This window comes from Entelurus aequoreus, linkage group LG25 (assembly GCF_033978785.1).
Source record: "Entelurus aequoreus isolate RoL-2023_Sb linkage group LG25, RoL_Eaeq_v1.1, whole genome shotgun sequence".
Lineage (NCBI taxonomy): Eukaryota > Metazoa > Chordata > Actinopteri > Syngnathiformes > Syngnathidae > Entelurus > Entelurus aequoreus.
Genome location: NC_084755.1, coordinates 36,454,181 through 36,477,260, shown reverse-complemented (window position 1 = coordinate 36,477,260; position 23,080 = coordinate 36,454,181). Strand labels below are relative to the sequence as shown.

Here is a 23,080-nt window from a genome sequence, read left to right as displayed (position 1 = left end):
TACTTGTGCAATGTCTCAAGTACTACAAGACGCGTGTAGCATTCATTGGCGGTAAAAACATGTTTGGATGACATTTGTGTGAATGAGTTTAACAACCAAGACATATATTATCGGTGTGTAAATACTTCCAACATACAAAGATTCTTTCTGGGTCTCTAGAGTTGATCAATGTTTGCTTTTGCTTTACAATAATGGATGTCCCGAGACAAAAGATCAGGGGCCGTACTCATCAAGCTTCTTAGAGTGCCATTTTACACTTAAGTCCTGAGAATTTGCGAAATTTAGTCCTACTCTCAAACTTAAGAATAAAAGCTTTTTATCAACGTTCTTAAGTCTAAGAATCACTCCTACTCTCCACGATATTTAAGAGACCTTCAGAGGTGTCTTAAGTGGTTAGGAGTTGCCAGCAGGGGATGGCACTGAGGCGAGAGAGACGTGCGCGAACGTTAAGGGAACGGAACGATGTCCTGGATTTGTTTGATGACGAGCAGCTGATCAAACGGTATCGTTTAGACAGAGCGGGTATTATTTTTGTCACAGATTTAATACTTTTCGATTCCTTGTTGATTTCTGCATGTGGCTGCAGTGGGCTTGTATATATAGAGCCACCCACACCAGTTTCAAATTAGTTGCCAAATTAATGAATTGGAAAGAAAATGTTATGAGAGTAGCGTATGTGTGTGTGTGTGTCCCTTTAATAGGTGACAGCATGTGAGGTGAGTGACGTCAGTGAGTGTGTGGGCGAGAGAAGAGAGGGAGCGGTAGCTTGAGTGCCGGCGGGGACTAGTTGGTTTTGTATTATTTTGTAGTTTATTGTCAAAATATACACTCCCATTGTCCACTTAAATATTTCCAAGATATTTCTTTATTCTTAGACAACGGGTTCCCTTCCGTGATTGGTCATTTCTATGGACACAGAAATGACGTCACCTAAAGTTCCGTTTACGGCACATAGTAATGTCGTAATTCAGCTCTGAGTGTGACACTTAAGATTCAGTCCTACACTTCGCTGAAAGTGTGAGTAAGACGCTTGATAACTAACTTTTAAGTGCAGCTTTCAGCGAAGAATTTATTTACTCTTAAGTCAACTCTTAGCAGACTTCTTAGGAGTAATTCTAAGAAGCTTGATAAGTACGGCCCCAGCTCAGTGAGCATCATAAGACCACACTTATTCCAAAAGAAAAATAGGATAAAACAGGGGCCGTACTTACCAAGCTTCTTAAGTGCCATTTTACACTTAAGTCCTGAGAATTTGCGAAATGTAGTCCTACTCTCAAACTTAAGAATAAAAGCTTTTTATCAACGTTCTTAAGTCTAAGAATCACTCCTACTCTCCACGATATTCAAGAGACCTTCAGAGGTGTCTTAAGTGGTTAGGAGTTGCCAGCAGGGGATGGCACTGAGGGAGAGAGACGTGCGCGAACGTTCAGGGAGCGGAACAATGTCCTGGATTTGTTTGATGACGAGCAGCTGATCAAACGGTATCGTTTAGACAGAGCGGGTATTATTTTTGTCACAGATTTAATACTTTTCGATTCCTTGTTGATTTCTGCATGTGGCTGCAGTGGGCTTGTATATATAGAGCCACCCACACCAGTTTCAAATTAGTTGCCTAATTAATGAATTGGAAAGAAAATGTTATGACAGTAGCGTATGTGTGTGGCCGTGAGGTGAGTGACGTCAGTGAGTGTGTGGGCGAGAGAAGAGAGGGAGCGGTAGCTTGAGTGCCGGCGGGGACTAGTTTGTTTTGTATTATTTTGTAGTTTATTGTCAAAATATACACTCCCATTGTCCACTTAAATATTTCCAAGATATTTCTTTATTCTTAGACAACGGGTTCCCTTCCGTGATTGGTCATTTCTATGGACACAGAAATGACGTCACCTAAAATTCCGTTTACGGCACATAGTAATGTCGTAATTCAGCTCTGAGTGTGACACTTAAGATTCAGTCCTACACTTCGCTGAAAGTGTGAGTAAGACGCTTGATAACTAACTTTTAAGTGCGGCTTTCAGCGAAGAATTTATTTACTCCTAAGTCAACTCTTAGCAGACTTCTTAGGAGTAATTCTAAGAAGCTTGATAAGTACGGCCCCAGCTCAGTGAGCATCATAAGACCACACTTATTCCAAAAGAAAAATAGGATAAAACAGATCAAAATCATGGAAGGGTAATATTGATTGTTTGCGACTGGTAGGACTGTGACGATACATCAATCGCAAAATGTAACCTTACGATACAATTATTGATGTGCTCTCGCCACGGAACTTTTTTTATAATCTCCTGTCATGTTCCTTTTAGTGAGTCCAGTGTTGACATGTCATCTCCTAAAGCAGCGGTTCTTTACCTTGTTGGAGGTACCGAACCCCACCAGTTTCGTATGCGCATTCACCGAACCCTTCTTTAGTGAAAAATAAAATGTTTTTTTTTTCAAATTCAAGACAAAGTTGTATGTTTGTTGGTAACACTTTAATATGGGGAACATATTCTAAGTAATAAAGACTTAATTTACAGTTATTTGGTTAGGGTTATAATAAGGCCATGCCGAATAAAGCATTAATAAGTACTTAATAATGACTAGTTAAGAGCCAATATGTTACTAATTTGCATGTTAATACGCAAATAGGTAATGGTGAATATGTTCCCCATACTAAAGTGTTACCATGTTTTATTACTGGTGCACAAAATGAACCGTGCATGAACATCACCTTGTTCAAACAACAAAACCAACACAGTGCATAAACTCACAACAAACTACACACCTGCAAATCAGTCTGACTTCTGCTGTTGCCGTATCCATAATACGCCGATAGGGAGAAGTTTTTATTCACACGATGAGTCGGGTGTGTCTTGACCTCCGCCTAGGGTTCGATCGAACCCAGGTTAAGAACCACTGTACTGAAGTGTTTCTTAACCATTGTTGGGCCGCAAGCTCCCCCGAAAAATGTTTGTTTCTCAGCTGCGGTCCGTACGGTACTCAGTTGTAATACACTTTTCCACCACTTGTGGTACTATCGACAAACTGAAGAGGTCTGGAGCTAAAGTTTTAGAGACGTTTCCTCAGCGACAAAAATATGACTAAAGTGGTGAAGCTGTATTTTCATTTGCCCTTAAATTTTATTGACAGTTTAGGTAAGAAACATTTATTACTCATTGTGAGGGGGCGTGGCCTGCGGACCTGCAACGAGGCGGGGTGAGCCAGCTCCGACAGGTGCGTAGATGGCCCACCTGGGCGCGTTTATCTGATCACCTGTCACTCTACAAAAGGGCAGCAGCCGGGAAGGAAGGTGTGGGAGAAGTTGGAGTTGTTGATGGTGACGAGAAAACCCGAGCACGAGCGAGACGGAGACGAGAGCGGATGGCTGAAAAGCAACCCGAAGAGCGAGACCGTCACGAGAGGCGATTGCTGAAAAGCAGAGCGATACGTTTATTGCAAAAATAAACAAAATCCCAAAACCGTCAAGCCTGTCATGTCTCTTCTGGGTGGTCCGAAGAACCCGGAGCTGGAAGACCTCCACACTCATTTAGTTTATGAATGATTCATCTCTTTTGTCAAATGATATGAATCATTTGACAAGGTTGTAAACGGCAAGCAGGTGAGATACCGTATTTCCTTGAATAGCCGCAGGGTCGTTAATTAATTTAAAACCTCCTGTCACTCCGGCGTTTACCGGAAGCCTGCGGGATGGCCGTGCATGCGGTAATTATTTTAAAACCTCTTCTCACTCCGGCGTTTACCAAAAGGAATGCGGTAAATTTAGGCGTGCGCTTTGAGTGTGATGTAAGCATACCATCATGAAAAACACATTTAATTAAAAAAAACGTTATTATGGTCTTACCTGTACTTACAAATGGAGTCCATTTGCAGCTCCTTCTGACCAAAAGCATCGATAACTTGGTTATAGAAGTCTTCATTATTTTCTTTCTTCAGTTTTAAAAGTCTCTCTGTCTCGATGGAGATATTCCTTTAATTATTACCTCCTGCTTCCATTGAAAGTCCAGTTTAGAAAACTGTTTTATTTTAGATACCGGTATGTAATCCTCCATGTTAAAATCTCTTGCTGCGTGTAGTCATTTCTTCTGCAGTACCGGAAGTCGCAAGAAGGATCACTAGCGCGGCAGCGCCCTCTACCACCAGGAGGCGGGAGTCATTTGATGACTCATACCGTATTTGACACACGCAGCTACGGTATATTAATAAAACATAGCTGCTTACTGTTCTTTTTAGCATACTGTACCGGTATTCAATAGCTTGGACCTTAAATCCTACTGAATAGCTCTTTATCTTTTTTCCTTTGTGCGATTGCAAACTACTGAAAGCAGCTTCTTCCATTTTGAAAATGAGGACAGGTAAATCGTCACTCGTGACGTAACGAATTTGACCCGGCGGAAGTTCTAGCCATATGCTAAATATTTTGCGAAACGAGTTTGACCCGGCGAAAATTATAGACATGCGATAATAAAATCAATATTTTGCGAAACGAATTTGATCCGGCGTTAATAAAGCCAAGCATGCGTTAATTATTTTGAGAAATTAGTTTGACCCGGCAGTAATTCTAGACGTGCGAATACTATATTCCCTGCGCCAATTCAAGGAAATATGGTATATACTAAATGCAATTAAAATCAAGAGTAAGACGACCAATTCAGTGTTAATATTTGAGTGGCTCCTGGGCCTCTCTCTAGAGTAGAAAAGTTGGGCCCAGAAGTCAAAAAGGTTAAGAATCCCTGATCCAGAAGGCACTTCCTGCATGAATGGCTGAAACGTAGCTTGAAGCCACAAAGAACACACAAAACGCAGAACATCGGGTACTCGAGAGACGAAGTTAACCTGAAAAGTAAAAGTATCTCAAAACTTTGACTTTGAGTGTGGATAGGATTCAGCTGGACAAGAACTTTGCAGCGTGGAAAAAAATGCCAATGAAAATAGGATAAATGAGCAACACGACAATGATGTACAACCACGACACTGAGCTGCGTAAGACAAATGTAGATTTTTGAATACAAAATAGTGATTGGCCATATGGCCTAAAACCTATATTGTGATATATTGTACATCTCAGCCTCCTGCGACAACGATATACTGCATTTCGCAATATATTATTAGCCATATAAATGATAATACAAACATTGCACAATCCTAATTGAACTGCTGGCGTGTGCGGTACAATATTGCGTCATTTCCGGTTGTATGATTTTAGTCAAAACTATTAATCTACATGGTAATTTACTGTTAACAGCTGGTTACTTTCTGTGTAACATGGTTCCATCTACATTTCTGTTAAATGTAATTGACACTTATCCTTCTGTTGTTTGGATACTTCACATTAGTACTACAAATTTGGGTACCAAACTTGATTCATTATCAAATAAGTTACAGGATTATACCAATGCTGATATTGATACTTATATTTTTGTAAGATTATTGAATAATACACCTTTTGATCACAATTATAATCAGACAAGAACACAGGACGGCGGTGTAACAATATCAATTCCATTTTGAAATTATTTCCTACTATTAACGCTGAGTTAAATCCTTCGGCATTTGCCCTTTGAGCCCTCCTGTGTCCACATTATTTGATATTAAAAATATTGACCGCATCACTGTGGTATTGAGTATCAGGTCAACACCACAGTGGCATCTGTACTAAGCAGTATAACAATACTACTGAGTATCATTACTGTCAATAATTGTATTTCCTATAATTAGCTCTAAATTAAATCCCTTGGTGTTTTCCCCTGTGTCCAGGGACTTACCGCTTGTCCCTCTTACCACTCAATCATGTCAACATAGGCACACACGCTAGTGATCAAGGCGTTACTATAAATAGTGCGTCTGCGTTAGCGCTTATAATAACAATATCACTAATACTTGGTTAATATTCAAGTCACGAAATGTAAATGGAGTATTGTTGCCGCTTTTTGGATGGTTTTTTTTAGTGGGTTTTATGGGCAAAATAGAGGCTTTTTCCATTGGCTCCGCTGTAAGCAGACTTTTATTGAGACGTAATGGAGTTAAAAAAAAAATCGGTTTGGTACGTACCTCGGTTTAGAGGTCACGGTTCGGTTCATTTTCGGTACAGTAAGAAAACAACAAAATATACATTTTTTGGTTATTTATTTACCGAAATTTGTAAACAATGGCTTTATCCTTTTAACATTGCTTTAAAATAGCTGTGTGTGTGATGGATGTGAGCCACCACTAGGCTGATCAGTGCAACAGCAGGCAGTCATGAATGCTAAGCATAACAATAACATACATATACACACAGGGTCCATTGCCAGGGTTCATGTGGTCAACATATATCAAATAAAAACTAAATAAGATAAGGCTCAGAATGATTTCTTAACAAAAACTTTCTACATATAAAGTGTTTTTTTTGATTGATTGATTCTTTTTTTAGTAGATTGCACAGTACAGTACATATTCCGTACAATTGACCCCTAAATGGTAACACCCCAATAAGTTTTTCAACTTGTTTAAGTCGGGGTCCACGTTAATCAACATTAAACTGCTTCAAGTTGTTGCTCAGATTAAATAAAATGACAAAACTTTTCTTCTACATATAAAAAGTGCAACATTAAACAGTTTCAAGTCAACTCAGCCTCAGATTAACTTTTCTTCCCCCCCCCCAGCCTTTAACCCTGGTGACTTTCACTCAATCTTCATGTTTTTTTGCCAGAAAAATCAGTTTATCCACATTGTCTGCAGAAAGAGCAGACCTGCTTGCAGTTAAAATGTCTCAGTGGGTCAAATCTATTTTTTAATGCAATATGGTCTTAAATCTGCTGCTATAAAAACATTTGTTATTGCTTTAGCCCTGCCTGACTCGCCGAGGAGAGGCTGCTTGAATGCGGTGTTTGCACGACGCTCGTCTTTACCAAAGACTATAAAAATGGGACCCATTACCTCCCTGCTTGGCACTCAGCATCAAGGGTTGGAATTGGGGGTTAAATCACCAAAATGATTCCCGGGCGCGGCGCCGCTGCTGCCCACTGCTCCCCAAGGGGATGGGTCAAATGCAGAGGACAAATTTCACCACATCTAGTGTGTGTGTGACAATCATTGGTACTTTAACTTTAACTTTATCTTCGTTGAAGCGATGTTCATGTGACGCTTCAAATGAGTTAGCATGTCTGACGTGTTGTTAGAAGCATACCCTACTGCTGCTGAAAAATGTCGGCAAACTTCCGTCCTCCATTGTTGTATCGCACCGCGAAGCCTTAGTGTTCCCAAACGGGAGATCTTAACGAGGCAGGAGGGTCTTCCAGCTCTGGCTTTTACATGTTGTAGTAGCCCGGTCGCTGCTAGCATACCGTGTGTTGTGCCTCGGTGTGCATTGTTTACACAACGTGCGGTACGATACTTAATATGTTCGTGTGGAAACTCGTTCGGTACACCTCCGAACCGAACCCCCCGTATCGAAACTGTTCAATACAAATACACATACCGTTACACCCTTAGTCTTTCGTAATGATTGTGAACGATAGGTAGAATTTCCCCCCCAAAAAGTGCAGTTCCCCTTTAACATTTTCACCTGCAATGTTGTTGCAAGGGGCCGCGCTGTCCGGAAAAACATGAGTGATGTCACCGACGATCGTTTTTTCCCACCCTAGCTTGTCAATATTAAAATATTATTACTGTACGTACTGAGCAGTACCCTGAAATTGCCATCCTTATTTTCAACTTGTGTTTCATGAGGCCGCAGCTTACAGCTTTGTCATGAAAACAGTAGCGAGAGTTAAAAGCAGGGATTTTTCTTTGTTGCCACTTTTATGGCCATTAAGAAGCTCTAATGTTTCCAATGGCATCCCCTGTAAAATAACGATGTTATGATGCCGACAGCTTGGCCTTTTAACGTATGATTTGCACTTCCTTAGGGAAATTGATTTACAAATGCAAAGTGTGCGGGGAGACATTTTGTCCAACCCCAAGAGGTCCCACTGTAAGAAGAGTCACTACTTTTTTGCTAAGAGTGCAATGTGGAGTTACCTTCATCTCGTAAGGTAAACCGTCCCATCTGAGGAAAGTCTTTAAAGGTCTCGAGGCAAATGGTTCCAGCCGTGCGCAGGCGTGCGATGCAGACCTGATCTTGTTTAACAAACCGCGGCCGCGTCGGGCTCTTCTCTCCCGTCTTCTTGTCTACCAGACAAATTAAGGCCTGCAGAGGTGAACAGAATCACAAAACATTAGAATCTATTAACTGCATTAAAAAATGTGTACATGCTCAATTTATACCTGGTGCAAGTTTTGTTGCATCACCTCCCTCCTTACCAAACTAGTTGATATTGTCTAACATTTTATTTCATTCAGACAACGCACAAGAATTTGATTAATTCACAAATTCAACCTTTATTCGTTAAGAACCCTTTGAGATCAAGATCTTCTGGCCAGAAGGTCAACAGAACATGTCACAAAGCAGTTACAAAGTTAATAAGTTAAGACATACATTCTAAGATGCATATTTAAAGGCCTACTGAAAGCCACTACTAGCGACCACGCAGTCTGATAGTTTATATATCAATGATGAAATCTTAACATTGCAACACATGCCAATACGGCCGGGTTAACTTATAAAGTGACATTTTAAATTTCCCGCTAAACTTCCGGTTGAAAACGTCTTTGGATGATGACGTATGCGCGTGACTTGGCCAGTGAAACAGAAGTATCGGTACCCCATTGAATACAATACAAAGAAGCTCTGTTTTCATCTCATAATTCCACAGTATTGTGGACATCTGTGTTGGTGAATCGTTTGCAATTTGTTTAATGAACAATGGAGACTGCAAAGAAGAAAGTTGTGAGTGGGATCGGTGTATTAGCGGCGGACTACAGCAACACAACCAGGAAGACTTTGACTCGGATAGCAGACACGCTAGCCGACGCTAGCCACCGACCGCACAGATGATCGTGGTGAAGTCCTTCGTCCTTCCGTCGATCGCTGGAACGCAGGTGAGCACGGGTGTTGATGAGCAGATGAGGGCTGGCTGGCGTAGGTGGAGCGCTAATGTTTTTATCATAGCTCTATGAGGTCCCGTTATACTAAGTTAGCTTCAATGGCGTCGTTAGCAACAGCATTTTTAAGCTTCGCCAAGCTGGAAAGCATTAACCGTGTAGTTACATGTCCATGGTTTAATAGTATTGTTGATCTTCTGTCTATCCTTCCAGTCAGGGGTTTATTTCTTTTGTTTCTATCTGCAGTTAAGCACGATGCTATCACGTTAACTCCGTAGCTAAAGTGTTTCGTCGATGTATTGTCGTGGAGATAAAAGTCACTGTGAACGTCCATTTCACGTTCTCGACTCTCATTTTCAAGAGGATATAGTATCCGAGGTGGTTTGAAATACAAATCCGTGATCCGCAATAGAAAAAGGAGAAAGTGTGGAATCCAATGAGCCAGCTTGTACCTAAGTTACGGTCAGAGCGAAAAAAGATATGTCTTCCACTGCATTCTAGTCCTTAACTCTAACGTTCCTCATCCACAAATCTTTCATCCTCGCTCAAATTAATGGGGTAATCGTCGCTTTCTCGGTCCGAATCGCTCTAGCTGCGTTGAAAACAATAGGAAAATATGAGGAGGCTATCAACTGACTACGTCACGCTACTTCCGGTAGGGGCAAGGCTTTTTTTAATCAAATACCAAAAGTTGCGATCTTTATCGTCGTTGTTCTCTACTAAATCCTTTCAGCAAAAATATGGCAATATCACGAAATGATCAAGTATGACACACAGAATGGATCTGCTATCCCCGTTTAAATGAAAAAAAATTCATTTAAGTAGACCTTTAAGATTTACACCTTTTAAAAACATAGGCACTGTATAAACGTCCCACTAGGCCTGGGCGATATGGCCTTTTATTAATATCTCGATATTTTTAGGCCATGTCACGATACACGATATATATATCGCGATATTTTGCCTTAGCCTTGAATGCACACTTGATGCATATAATCACAGCAGTATGATGATTCTATGTGTCTACATTAAAACATTCTTCTTCATACTGCATTAATATGTGCTACTTTTAAACTTTCATGCAGAGAGGGAAATCACAACTAAGTCAATTTAGCAAAAGTGTATTTATTAAACAGTTATTAAGCAGTGGCACAAACATTCATGTCATTTCCAAAACAGAAAGTGCAAGATTGTCAGAGACATTTTAAAACAAGCTATTAGTGCACTTTTGTGCATGATGTCACTAAGATGACATATCAAAACAACACTAAATTAAAGTGCACTTTTTGTACAGAACGCCACTACAATAGTTTAAAACTAATAAAGTGCACTTTTGTGCATGATGTCACACAAGATATTTCAATAAGTGTCAAATAAAAATGAGCTGCATAATAGGAAATCAAATAGCAGTGCTGCTACTTTTTGTCGCAAGGCTTTTGCCGCATAATTGTTCAACATATTCCCGCTTGAAGCCAAACCACCGCCAGACGATGCACCCCCTGCTGTTCTTCTTGGGAATTAATTCTTCCTTCATTTGTTACCAGATTGGCACCTTCTTTTTCTCGTATTACCACTCGCAATGCACCGTTAGCATCACAGCTAATACGCCTGTAGTGTAATGTCCGCAGCTAAAATCAACTGTGTGAGAACATATACTCGATAGTCATTTTCTATATCGCACAGAGACAAACCCACGATATATCGAGTATATCGATATATCGCCCAGCCCTATTCTAACGCCATCTCTACATAATTAATTGAAACAACGACGTTCCACTGAAACGCAGCTTAGTCGTTTATAAAAGCTGGGAGACAACAGTTTTTAATATCACTTTTGCGTTGATATTGGGGTTTGATTTTGGAATCTTACAGTTTTTTTAATAGCTGTGGTGGTACAATAAACACCCCAGTATCAGAGTACTTGTGTGGAGCGTTGGTTAAGATCAGATAAAGCAAGGAAGATTTAGATGGGTTTTTAGTATTGGGTCAAGTTGAGGAAGTGGTTAATTGAGTTAAATACAGCAACAACAAAAAAACTTGTTTTTATGAAAGTGGCGGCCAATCAATTGTTTCCTGTTGAGGTCTTACCGTAATCTGCACTTCTTCGATGCAGGTGTGAATGTGAAGGACAGCATTATAACCAGGACAGATGATAGATTTATGTTCGATGATGACAATCTGGAAGGTGAAGTAGATATGATGTCACAAATCCACTTTGTTTGTATAACTAAATCTGGTTCGCAGGGCCACACGACGTATTCACTGACCTGGGCGTCAAAGGTGCGTCCAGAGTGGCAGAGGTTCTCCGCGTTACACAGGATGAACCCAGGAAGGATCTCCTCCTCCTCAATACCCTTCAGCCTCAATTTGAGATTTTCTCCTGGTACAGCATCGTCCGTCTCCACGTCATCTGACAAGAGGCTCAACACCTCCACATTGTGCTGGGGGGAATCATGACAATCATGTTTAGAAAATAAGGATAACTTATAATACAAACCCCGTTTCCAAATGAGTTGGGAAATTGTGTTAGATGTAAATATAAACGGAATACAATCATTTGCAAATCATTTTCAACCCATATTCAGTTGAATGCACTACAAAGACAACATATTTGATGTTCAAATTGATAAACTTTTTTTTTTTTGCAAATAATCATTAACTTTAGAATTGGATGGCAGCAACACGTGACAAAGAAGTTGGGAAAGGTGGCAATAAATACTGATAAAGTTGAGGAATGCTCATCAAACACTTATTTGGAACATCCCACAGGTGGACAGGCAAATTGGGAACAGGTGGGTGCCATGATTGGGTATAAAAGTAGATTCCATGAAATGCTCAGTCGTTCACAAACAAGGATGGGGCGAGGGTCACCACTTTGTCAACAAACTGTTGAACAGTTTAAGAAAAACCTTTCTCAACCAGCTATTGCAAGGAATTTAGGGATTTCACCATCTACGCTCCGTAATATCATCAAAGGGTTCAGAGAATCTGGAGAAATCACTGCACGTAAGCAGCTAAGCCCGTGACCTTCCATCCCTCAGGCTGTACTGCATCAACAAGCGACATCAGTGTGTAAAGGATATCACCACATGGGCTCAGGAACACTTCAGAAACCCACTGTCAGTAACTACAGTTGGTCGCTACATCTGTAAGTGCAAGTTAAAACTCTCCTATGCAAGGCGAAAACCATTTATCAACAACACCCAGAAACGCAGTCGGCTTCGCTGGGCCTGAGCTCATCTAAGATGGACTGATACAAAGTGGAAAAGTGTTCTGTGATCTGACAAGTCCATATTTCAAATTGTTTTTGGAAACTGTGGACGTCGTGTCCAAAGAGGAAAAGAACCATCCGGATTGTTATAGGCGCAAAGTGTAAAAGCCAGCATGTGTGATGGTATGGGGGTGTATTAGTGCCCAAGACATGGGTAACTTACACATCTGTGAAGGCACCATTAATGCTGAAAGGTACATACAGCTTTTGGAGCAACATATGTTGCCATCCAAGCAACGTTACCATGGACGCCCCTGCTTATTTCAGCAAGACAAGGCCAAGCCACGTGTTACATCAACGTGGCTTCATAGTAAAAGAGTGCGGGTACTAGACTGGCCTGCCTGTAGTCCAGACCTGTCTCCCATTGAAAATGTGTGGCGCATTATGAAGCCTAAAATAGCACAAGGGAGACCCCCGGACTGTTGAACAACTTAAGCTGTACATCAAGCAAGAATGGGAAAGAATTCCACCTGAGAAGCTTCAAAAATGTGTCTCCTCAGTTCCCAAACCTTTACTGAGTGTTATTAAAAGGAAAGGCCATGTAACACAGTGGTGAACATGCCCTTTCCCAACTACTTTGGCACGTGTTGCAGCCATGAAATTCTAAGTTAATTATTATTTGCAAAAAAAAAATAAAGTTTATGAGTTTGAACATCAAATATGTTGTCTTTGTAGCATATTCAACTGAATATGGGTTGAAAAGGATTTGCAAATCATTGTATTCTGTTTATATTTACATCTAACACAATTTCCCAACTCATATGGAAACGGGGTTTGTACAAAAGGGGCAATTTTTCTAATAGTTAATATAAAAATAAAATGAGCCATCTTTCAAAAGTTTGTGAATTTCGAAAATAAATCCATTTCATAAGGACGGCTAAATCATTTCGAATGAAAAAATAGGAGCGATATTTGTGCCAGTCCTTTACTGCCCTCTAAAGGTTTTTAGATTTTACAGCGCTCACGATTAAATTCTTGGGGCATAGCAAAAATTGTCAAACTGGGGAAAAGAATGCTTTTTAGTAAACGGCATATAAGTCACGGGCTCTGTTTTAGAATCGTAATTAATTAAATTTAGGACAATTTCACATCAATACAAACAAAAAAGGACAAAAAAGTACAAATACAGTCTGCGCATAAGGGAAAAATCAGAAGCCCAGAAATAATTTGAAGTACCGTAGTTTTCGGAGTATAAATCGCACCGGCCGAAAATGCATAATAAAGAAGGAAAAAAACATATATAAGTCGCACTGGAGTATAAGTCGCATTTTTTAGGGAAATTTATTTGATAAAAGCCAACACCAAGAATAGACATTTGAAAGACAATTTAAAATAAATAAAGAATAGTGAACAACAGGCTGAATAAGTGTACGTTATATGAGGCATAAATAACCAACTGAGAACGTGCCTGGTATGTTAACGTAACATATTATGGTAAGAGTCATTCAAATAACTATAACATATAGAACATGCTATACGTTTACCAAACAATCTGTCACTCCTAATCACTAAATCCCATGAAATCTTATACGTCTAGTCTTACGTGGATGAGATAAATAATTTTATTTGATATTTTACAGTAATGTGTTAATAATTTCACACATAAGTCGCTCCTGAGTATATGTCGCACCCCCGGCCAAACTATGAAAAAAACTGCGACTTATAGTGCGAAAAATACGGTATATGAATTCATCCACAGCTCTTTCACATTGGGAAACAAAATGCTTAAAATAAACAGAAATTCTAAAAGCCGCTCTATTTAAAGCGTGAAGTGAATTATATTTATATAGCGCTTTTCTCTAGTGACTCAAAGCGCTTTACATAGTGAAACCCAATATCTAAGTTACATTTTAAACCACAAGCAGGTGGGTAAAGTGTCTCGCCCAAGGACACAACGGCAGTGACTAGGTTGGCAGAAGCGGGGATCGAACCTGGAACCCTCAAGTTGCTGGCACGGCCACTCTACCAACCGAGCTATGCCGCCCCAGCAAATATTTGTTTGGCAAAAAAATCTTGGCAAACATCACAACGGCCATTTTTTTCTGATTTGCTATTGAATTCTAATTAATGCCTTAATGCCCGATGTTCTAAAAAAGATTTATTGTTTATATCAAGTGTTTTCATGTCACCACAACAATATAACATCTGTGAGAGGGACAGTTACCACCTCTGCTAAAGTTAAATTTTTTTTGGCTGTCCGAATTAAGTAAACAAAAAACATCTAGAGGAACTACCACCGTTTTCCCAAAGTTGTGACAGACTTTTTCTACTAAATAAAAAAACAGCACTCATGACATGCAAACGGTTATTGGTAGTGTTGGGTAACATAACTTAATCTTACCCTGTTTGGCATCATAATCAGCTGCTGTGCTTTACTGATGGAGCCTGACTCAAGTTTGCCTAGAATCACAGTGCCCATGTCCTGTAAGAAACAACTTTGTGAGTAACATCACATTCTGTAGAAAAACATACCATTTTTGAGAAAATGAAAGGATTTTAAGTGCGCCCTATAGTCCGAAAAATACGACAGTCTATCTATGTTACGTACGGATTAGAGTAAATACATCACACTATATACTAGAAGAACACACTTTAAAAAAGCACAGGGGAAAAGTTATCAGGTTGTCCTGCTTGTCAATGATTACTTTTTGTGGTACGAGGATCCTGATGAGAGTGCGGAAATATGACCATATCACACCAATTCTCAAATCCCTTCACTGGCTTCCTGTTCCAGTGAAGTGAAGTGAAGTGAATTATATTTATATAGCGCTTTTTCTCTAGTGACTCAAAGCGCTTTACATAGTGACACCCAATATCTAAGTTACATTTAAACCAGTGTGGGTGGCACTGGGAGCAGGTGGGTAAAGTGTCTTGCCCAAGGACACAACGGCAGTGACTAGGATGGCGGAAGCGGGGATTGAACCTGCAACCCTCAAGTTGCTGGCACGGCCGCTCTACCAACCGAGCTATACCGCCCAGTCAGGATTGAATACAAAGTCTCCCTACTAACCCACCAGTACCTCCATGGAAATGCCCCCCTCTACCTCAAAGAACTACTCACCCCCAAATCCTCCACTCAACACCTCCACTCCGGACAGGCTAACCTCCGAGGACAAAGCTACGAACAATGGGAGACCGGACTTTCTGCTCCGCCACTCCCAGTCTGCGGAACGCTCTCCCTGACCACCTGAGGGCACCACAGACTGTGGATGCTTTTAAAAAAGGCTTGAAAACCCTTCTTTTTAAAAAAGCCTTTTTTTTAGATATATGCATACTAGTTCTAGCTCAAGGGTCACCAACCTTTTTGAAACCAAGAGCTACTTCTTGGGTACTGATTAATGCGAAGGGCTACCAGTTTGATACACACTTAAATAAATTGCCAGAAATAGCCAATTTGCTCAATTTACCTTTAACTCTATGTTATTATTAATAATTAATGATATTTACACTTAATTGAACGGTTTAAAAGAGGAGAAAACACGAAAAAAATGACAATTAAATTTTGAAACAGTTTATCTTCAATTTCGACTCTTTAAAATTCAAAATTCAACCGAAAAAAAGAAGAGAAAAACTAGCAAATTTGAATCTTTTTGAAAAAATTAAAAAAAGAATTTATGGGACATTAGTAATTTTTCCTGATTAAGATTAATTTTAGAATTTTGATGACATGTTTTAAATAGGTTAAAATCCAATCTGCACTTTGTTAGAATATATAACAAATTGGACAAAGCTATATTTCTAACAAAGACAAATCATTATTTCTTCTGGGTTTTCCAGAACAAAAATTTTAAAAGAAATTCAAAAGACTTTGAAATAAGATTTAAATTTGATTCTACAGATTTTCTAGATTTGCCAGAATAATTTTTTGGAATTTTAATCATAATAAGTTTGAAGAAATATTTCACAAACATTTTTCGTCGAAAAAACAGAAGCTAAAATGAAGAATTAAATTAAAATGTATTTATTATTCTTTACAATAAAAAATTTTTTTTACTTGAACATTGTCAGGAAAGAAGAGGAAGGAATTTAAAAGGTAAAAAGGTATATGTGTTTAAAAATCCTAAAATTATTTTTAAGGTTGTATTTTTTCTCTAAAATTGTCTTTCTGAAAGTTATAAGAAGCAAAGTAAAAAAATTTATGAATTTATTTAAAAAAGTGAAGACCAAGTCTTTAAAATATTTTCTTGGATTTTCAAATTCTATTTGAGTTTTGTCTCTCTTAGAATTAAAAATGTCGGGCAAAGCGAGACCAGCTTGCTAGTAAATAAATAAAATTTAGAAAATAGAGGCAGCTCACTGGTAAGTGCTGCTATTTGAGCTATTTTTAGAACAGGCCAGCGGGCTACTCATCTGGTCCTTACGGGCTACCTGGTGCCCGCGGGCACCGCGTTGGTGACCCCTGTTCTAGCTATTTGGCTGTTCTAGATTTTATTTTTATTTATTTTTTATTATCTTTTTATTTTAATTTTTTTAATACACTCTACCACTTTGATGTTGTTTACTCAATGTAAAGTGGTTTTTACAAATCAAATCTATTATTATTATTATTGTGGGAGCATTTTAGTTTTTACTTACCGTATTATTCGGACCATAGGGCACAGATTACCTTCCTTGGGAATATTAATATGTTCCTCGTGTTAATAAAAGCAAACTTTTCATTTGGCAGCCCCATTTCGTATCCAAGAAATACATGCTTTCAGGATTTTAAATGCTATTCATATCTAATAAAACTTCATCGGCTTACTCTCCAGTATACCATAACACATTTTAACAACAATGCTTAGAGCAAAATGTATTCAACCAGCCATATACAGTAAACAGTCCTGCATGCACCCAGTGTGTAAAAAGTCAACATGTAAAGGTGTGATTTTTCCGTCTAAAGTCGGAATTCCGTCTTTTTTAATCTCGGGGGAAAAAAAAAATTATCTCCCGTTTTTCCGTTTTTTTCCCGACTCTAAATCAAGATTCGAGACGTAGTTTATATTACGCCGTAGTTGATTGGTCGATATGTTCCTTGTGACCAATCAGGACATCTGTTATGAATGATGACGTTAATAACGTCATCATTCATAATGGTTACTACGGCCATTTTCCATATGTAAACAATGTCGGTTCTCGAGAGCAAGAACGCTTTACGGGTAAAAGAAATTGATAAACATGTCAAAAATAAGTTTCGATGGGACTGGATGGAAAGGGAAATCACTGGTACTGTTGGGAAGAAGGAAGTTACGACTTTGTTCGGTGATTTTATTCGGAAAATCGATCGTCCCGGAAAGGTTTTGTGCACGTGGTGTCATGATAATATTGACTATGGATCACGAGGTTTCAAGGCTTTGGAAGTACATGCGAAACGCCAAAAACATATGAAACAACTTGAAGCAAGGAAAACAAACTTTTCACTAGCTGGTACTTTTGGATGTCAACCGAAAGTGAGCAAACCTTACGGACTTCATCTTTTGTTTACATCGACAACTGCCGTAGACATGGAGAGGAAAGATCCGCCCACTTCAGTTGCAGACAGGGTTGTTAATAATGAGGTAAGCTAAAAAATATTTGCTTGCGAAATACGCATGTTTGTTTTAAATATTAACCAATTATTGCTTAGCGAAATATAAATGGGTTTTTCTAAAAATAAAAAGCCACGTGAAAATATATTATGAAATTACAGAAATTCAAAGAGTCGCATTATTGATTCCAGTTAATTTATTTGAAATAAATTTGCATATAATACTATTTTGTAATATTAAGTTCTTATGTAGTCTCTTGAAACTGTTGTCAGTGGTGTAACAATCTTGAAGGTAAATATTTTCACACTTGTTTCATGCAATATGTCAGTGTCCTCACATTATTACTATTTCCTATTTTCAAATATGAGTGAACAATACTAAACATGTTTAATTATTTTCATAAATGTATATCCTATTTTGGCGAAAAGAATGAAATGTTTACATTACATGAACTGAAGTAATGTGGTAATACTGTAAATAAACTGTAGATAATATCACTGATCAATGTGACACCTGTGGATGTGGAATGAACACAAGATGTAAATATTAGTGACTAAATACTGTTGGGACTGAACCATACACAGTGATTCATTAGGATAATTGGGTTATGTATGTTCTATTAATGATGTTTTCATGTCTTTAAACACTAAAATATTTTCTTCAAATGGTGCTGTCTTTGTTAATTTTAGCATGTTAAATTGGTGAAAAACCAGGAGGACCTGGCTGGGGGCCTTCGTCCCCCAGACCCCCGGAAGTTTTTTCAGTCTTTTTCCATTGTGGTCAAATCACATGCCTGAAAGGTGTGATGTGTGTGCTTCCTTTGAGGCGTGCTTTGGCACATTTAGGTATTTAATATAGGTGTAACTTAAATGAACCTTACCTTGTATTTGTCGACAATTGGCAATCTGATAGGGCCATCGCTCGATCTGTTAAAACCTGGCAAACTGTCCAAGTGTGGAATGAATGGAAGACCTCTGTAAAAAAAAAAAGGGTTAAAGTTAGTATAAACTGTTGCCTGTTTATTTTGCACATATTAAAGAACTTACGTGTACCAGGAGCACATGTTAGTGGGTTCCTTCAGGTTGGCCCCCGTCAACCCGGAACATGGCATGAAATGAATGTCTTTCTTTGGGTTGAAGCCCACCTTCTTCAAAAATGGCACCAATTTCTCCTTACACTCTTCGTACCTAAACATTAAGGTGAAAAAGTAATTCAATTGAAATTCAAAACTACTAAATACCACATATTGATATTTCATTCAGTTAAATAAAAAGCCTTTGACTTTTATTTTGTTGTGTCGATTAATCGTTTGAGCGTAATAGAAGATTTTATTCTTTTTTAATTAATAATAGTTAGGGACAAGCAGTTGAAAATAGATGGATGGGATGATCCAATTGCAAACGCATTCTCATGTGGACAGTTTTGGTAATAATGTCCCTTTTGCAGAGTATACCGTATTTTTCCGAATATAAGTCACAGTTTTTTTCATAGTTTGGCCGGGGGTGCGACTTATACTCTGGAGCAGGGGTCACCAACCTTTTTGAAACCAAGAGCTACTTCTTGGGTACTGATTAATGCGAAGGGCTACCAGTTTGATACACACTTAAATAAATTGCCAGAAATAGCCAATTTGCTCAATTTACCTTTAACTCGATGTTATTATTAATAATTAATGATATTTACACTTAATTGAACGGTTTAAAAGAGGAGAAAACACGAAAAAAATGACAATTAAATTTTGAAACATAGTTTATCTTCAATTTCGACTCTTTAAAATTCAAAATTCAACCGCAAAAAAGAAGAGAAAAACTAGCTAATTCGAATCTTTTTGAAAAAATTACAAAAATAATTTATGGAACATCATTAGTAATTTTTCCTGATTAAGATTAATTTTAGAATTTTGATGACATGTTTTAAATAGGTTAAAATCCAATCTACACTTTGTTAGAATATATATAACAAATTGGACCAAGCGATGAGGTGGCGACTTGTCCAGGGTGTACACCGCCTTCCGCCCGATTGTAGCTGAGATAGGCTCCAGCGCCCCCGCGACCCCAAAGGGAATAAGCGGTAGAAAATGGCTGGATGGCTGGATGGACCAAGCTATATTTCTAACAAAGACAAATCATTATTTCTTCTAGATTTTCCAGAACAAAAATTTTAAAAGAAATTCAAAAGACTTTGAAATAAGATTTACATTTGATTCTACAGATTTTCTAGGTTTGCCAGAATAATTTTTTTGAATTTTAATCATAATAAGTTTGAAGAAATATTTCACAAATATTCTTCGTCGAAAAAACAGAAGCTAAAATGAAGAATTAAATTAAAATGTATTTATTATTCTTTACAATAAAAAAAATTAATTTACTTGAACATTGATTTAAATTGTCAGGAAAGTAGAGGAAATAATTTAAAAGGTAAAATGGTATATGTGTTTAAAAATCCTAAAATCATTTTTAAGGTTGTTACAAGAAGCAAAGTAAAAAAATTTATGAATTTATTTAAACAAGTGAAGACCAAGTCTTTAAAATATTTTCTTGGATTTTCAAATTCTATTTGAGTTTTGTCTCTCTTAGAATTAAAAATGTCGAGCAAAGCGGGACCAGCTTGCTAGTAAATAAATAAAATTTAAAAAATAGAGACAGCTCACTGGTAAGTGCTGCTATTTCAGCTATTTTTAGAACAGGCCAGCGGGCTACTCATCTGGTCCTTACGGGCTACCTGGTGCCCGCGGGCACCGCGTTGGTGACCCCTGCTCTGGAGCGACTTATGTGTGAAATTATTAACACATTACCGTAAAATATCAAATATTATTTAGAAGCGACACCGAGGAAGAAGATTTCATGGAATTTAGCGATTAGGAGTGACAGATTGTTTGGTAAACGTATAGCATGTTCTATATGTTATAGTTATTTGAATGACTCTTACCATAATATGTTACGTTAACATACCAGGCACGTTCTCAGTTGGTTATTTATGCCTCATTCAGCCTGTTGTTCACTATTCTTTATTTATTTTAAATTGTCTTTCAAATGTCTATTCTTGGTGTTGGATTTTATCAAATAAATTTCCCCAAAAAATGCGATTTATACTCCAGTGCGACTTATATATGTTTTTTCCTTCTTTATTATGCATTTTCGGCCGGTGCGATTTACACTCCCGAGCGATTTATAATACCAAAATACGGTACATAACTGACAGTAGGGACTCTGTGCTGTCAATTGTATTAATATTTTTAATTGGATTACTAATAATGAATGAATTTGCATTGATATTTTAATTATGACAGGCCTAAAAAAAAGTCGACATATTCCTAAGGTATTACTGTTAAAAGGGGTTGTTTGCAACTTGCTCACAGTTACATTTTTTAAACAATAAAATACAACCTCAATAAATATTACAATAAAACACCCTATACAAACTCTGCTGTGCTTCAATGCAAAAGAAACACAAAATATTAGTGCTGTAATTGATTGATCCTTCCACCTACCTCTCCAGGCTCCAGTTGACTGTAGGGTCATCCATTTTATTCACCAGAACAATCAGATGTTTGACTCCCGCTGTTTTGGCCAACATAGCATGCTCCCGCGTCTGTCCACCCTTTTCAAAGCCGGTTTCAAACTCTCCTTTCCTGGCAGAGATCACCTAGAGAATGTGGTATTTTTTTGAGCGACAAAACTTAATGATGTACAATTGCACTCAAAATGTATTCAATCCTCACTGTAGGATACATTTATTTTTAATATGAACAAACGTTCAAGCAGCGAATGAATATACATATATATTGGCCATTTGTAATTTGAAGAATTTTTTGATTTATTACAAACGTGGTAAACAAAAACTATTTACAGTGAGGGTTGCATAACTTTTGGTCGAACTGTATGTTGCGAAAGAGGGAAGATAAGACGTGGGGTATTTTGAAGAACAGTGAGTGGTACCTCAAACTTACCAGCAATTTGAGATACGAGGTGTCTTTTGGCTTTTTGTTCTAAGTTATCAGCAAAATTTGAATTATGAGACTGTTTTTGCCCCCACCATGAGTAAGAAGAGAAAGAAAAATGGCTGGAAATCCAAATGCCAGAATGAACCCCACAAAATCTGCTCCAAAACATTCGGTCTTAAAAGCGGAAGACACTCACCTAACACTAGGAAATTATTCTCGGCATTTGACCCATCACCCTTCCTCTTGTTCAACTTCTTTTGTTATCACTTTATTGCACTGCGCCCGCAAGTGTTGCCGAGGCCACATGCGCGTTTACACTAAACCAGGGGTCACCAACCTTTTTGAAACCAAGAGCTACTTCTTGGGTACTGATTAATGCGAAGGGTTACCAGTTTGATACACACTTAAATGAATTGCCAGAAATAGCCAATTTGCTCAATTTACCTTTAACTCTATGTTATTATTAATAATTAATGATATTTACACTTAATTAATCGGTTTAAAAGAGGAGAAAACACGAAAAAAATGACAATTAATTTTGAAACAGTTTATCTTGAATTTTGACTCTTTAAAATTCAAAATTCAACTGAAAAAAAGAAGACAAAAACTAGCTAATTCGAATCTTTTTTGAAAAAATTAAAAAAAGAATTTATGGAACATCATTAGTAATTTTTCCTGATTAAGATTAATTTTAGAATTTTGATGACATGTTTTAAAAAGGTTAAAGTCCAATCTGCACTTTGTTAGAATATATAACAAATTGGACCAAGCTATATTTCTAACAAAGACAAATCATTATTTCTTCTAGATTTTCCAGAACAAAATTTTTTAAAGAAATTTAAAAGACTTTGAAATAAGATTTAAATTTGATTTTACAGATTTTCTAGATTTGCCAGAATAATTGTTTTGAATTTTAATCATAATAAGTTTGAAGAAATATTTCACAAATATTTTTCGTCGAAAAAACAGAAGCTAAAATGAAGAATTAAATTAAAATTTATTTATTAATCTTTACGATAAAAACAATAAATTTACTTGAACATTGATTTAAATTGTCAGGAAAAAAGAGGAAGGAATTTAAAAGGTAAAAAGGCATATGTGTTTAAAAATCCTAAAATAATTTTTAAGGTTGTATTTTTTCTCTAAAATTGTCTTTCTGAAAGTTATAAGAAGCAAAGTAAAACATTAATGAATTTATTTAAACAAGTGAAGACCAAGTCTTTAAAATATTTTCTTGGATTTTCAAATTCTATTTGAGTTTTGTCTCTCTTAGAATTAGTGAAGTGAAGTGAATTATACTTATATAGCGCTTTTCTCTAGTGACTCAAAGCGCTTTACATAGTGAAACCCAATATCTAAGTTACATTTAAACCAGTGTGTGGCACTGGGAACAGGTGGGTA

The 23,080-nt window shown here is 37.7% G+C and overlaps 1 protein-coding gene across 1 annotated transcript in view; it reads right to left on the bottom strand.

Moving 5' to 3' along the window:
* The window catches only part of gspt1l (G1 to S phase transition 1, like), a 42,443-nt gene that overhangs the window by 681 nt on the left and 18,682 nt on the right, over nt 1–23,080 (bottom strand). Inside the window, exons 7-13 of the mRNA XM_062037365.1 lie at nt 21,227–21,381; nt 18,783–18,923; nt 18,617–18,710; nt 14,571–14,651; nt 11,226–11,399; nt 11,047–11,136; nt 7,996–8,164 (exon numbers count right to left, since the gene is read on the bottom strand). Of these exons, the coding sequence (XP_061893349.1) occupies nt 7,996–8,164; nt 11,047–11,136; nt 11,226–11,399; nt 14,571–14,651; nt 18,617–18,710; nt 18,783–18,923; nt 21,227–21,381 (904 nt within the window). The remainder of the gene's footprint in view (nt 1–7,995; nt 8,165–11,046; nt 11,137–11,225; nt 11,400–14,570; nt 14,652–18,616; nt 18,711–18,782; nt 18,924–21,226; nt 21,382–23,080) is intronic.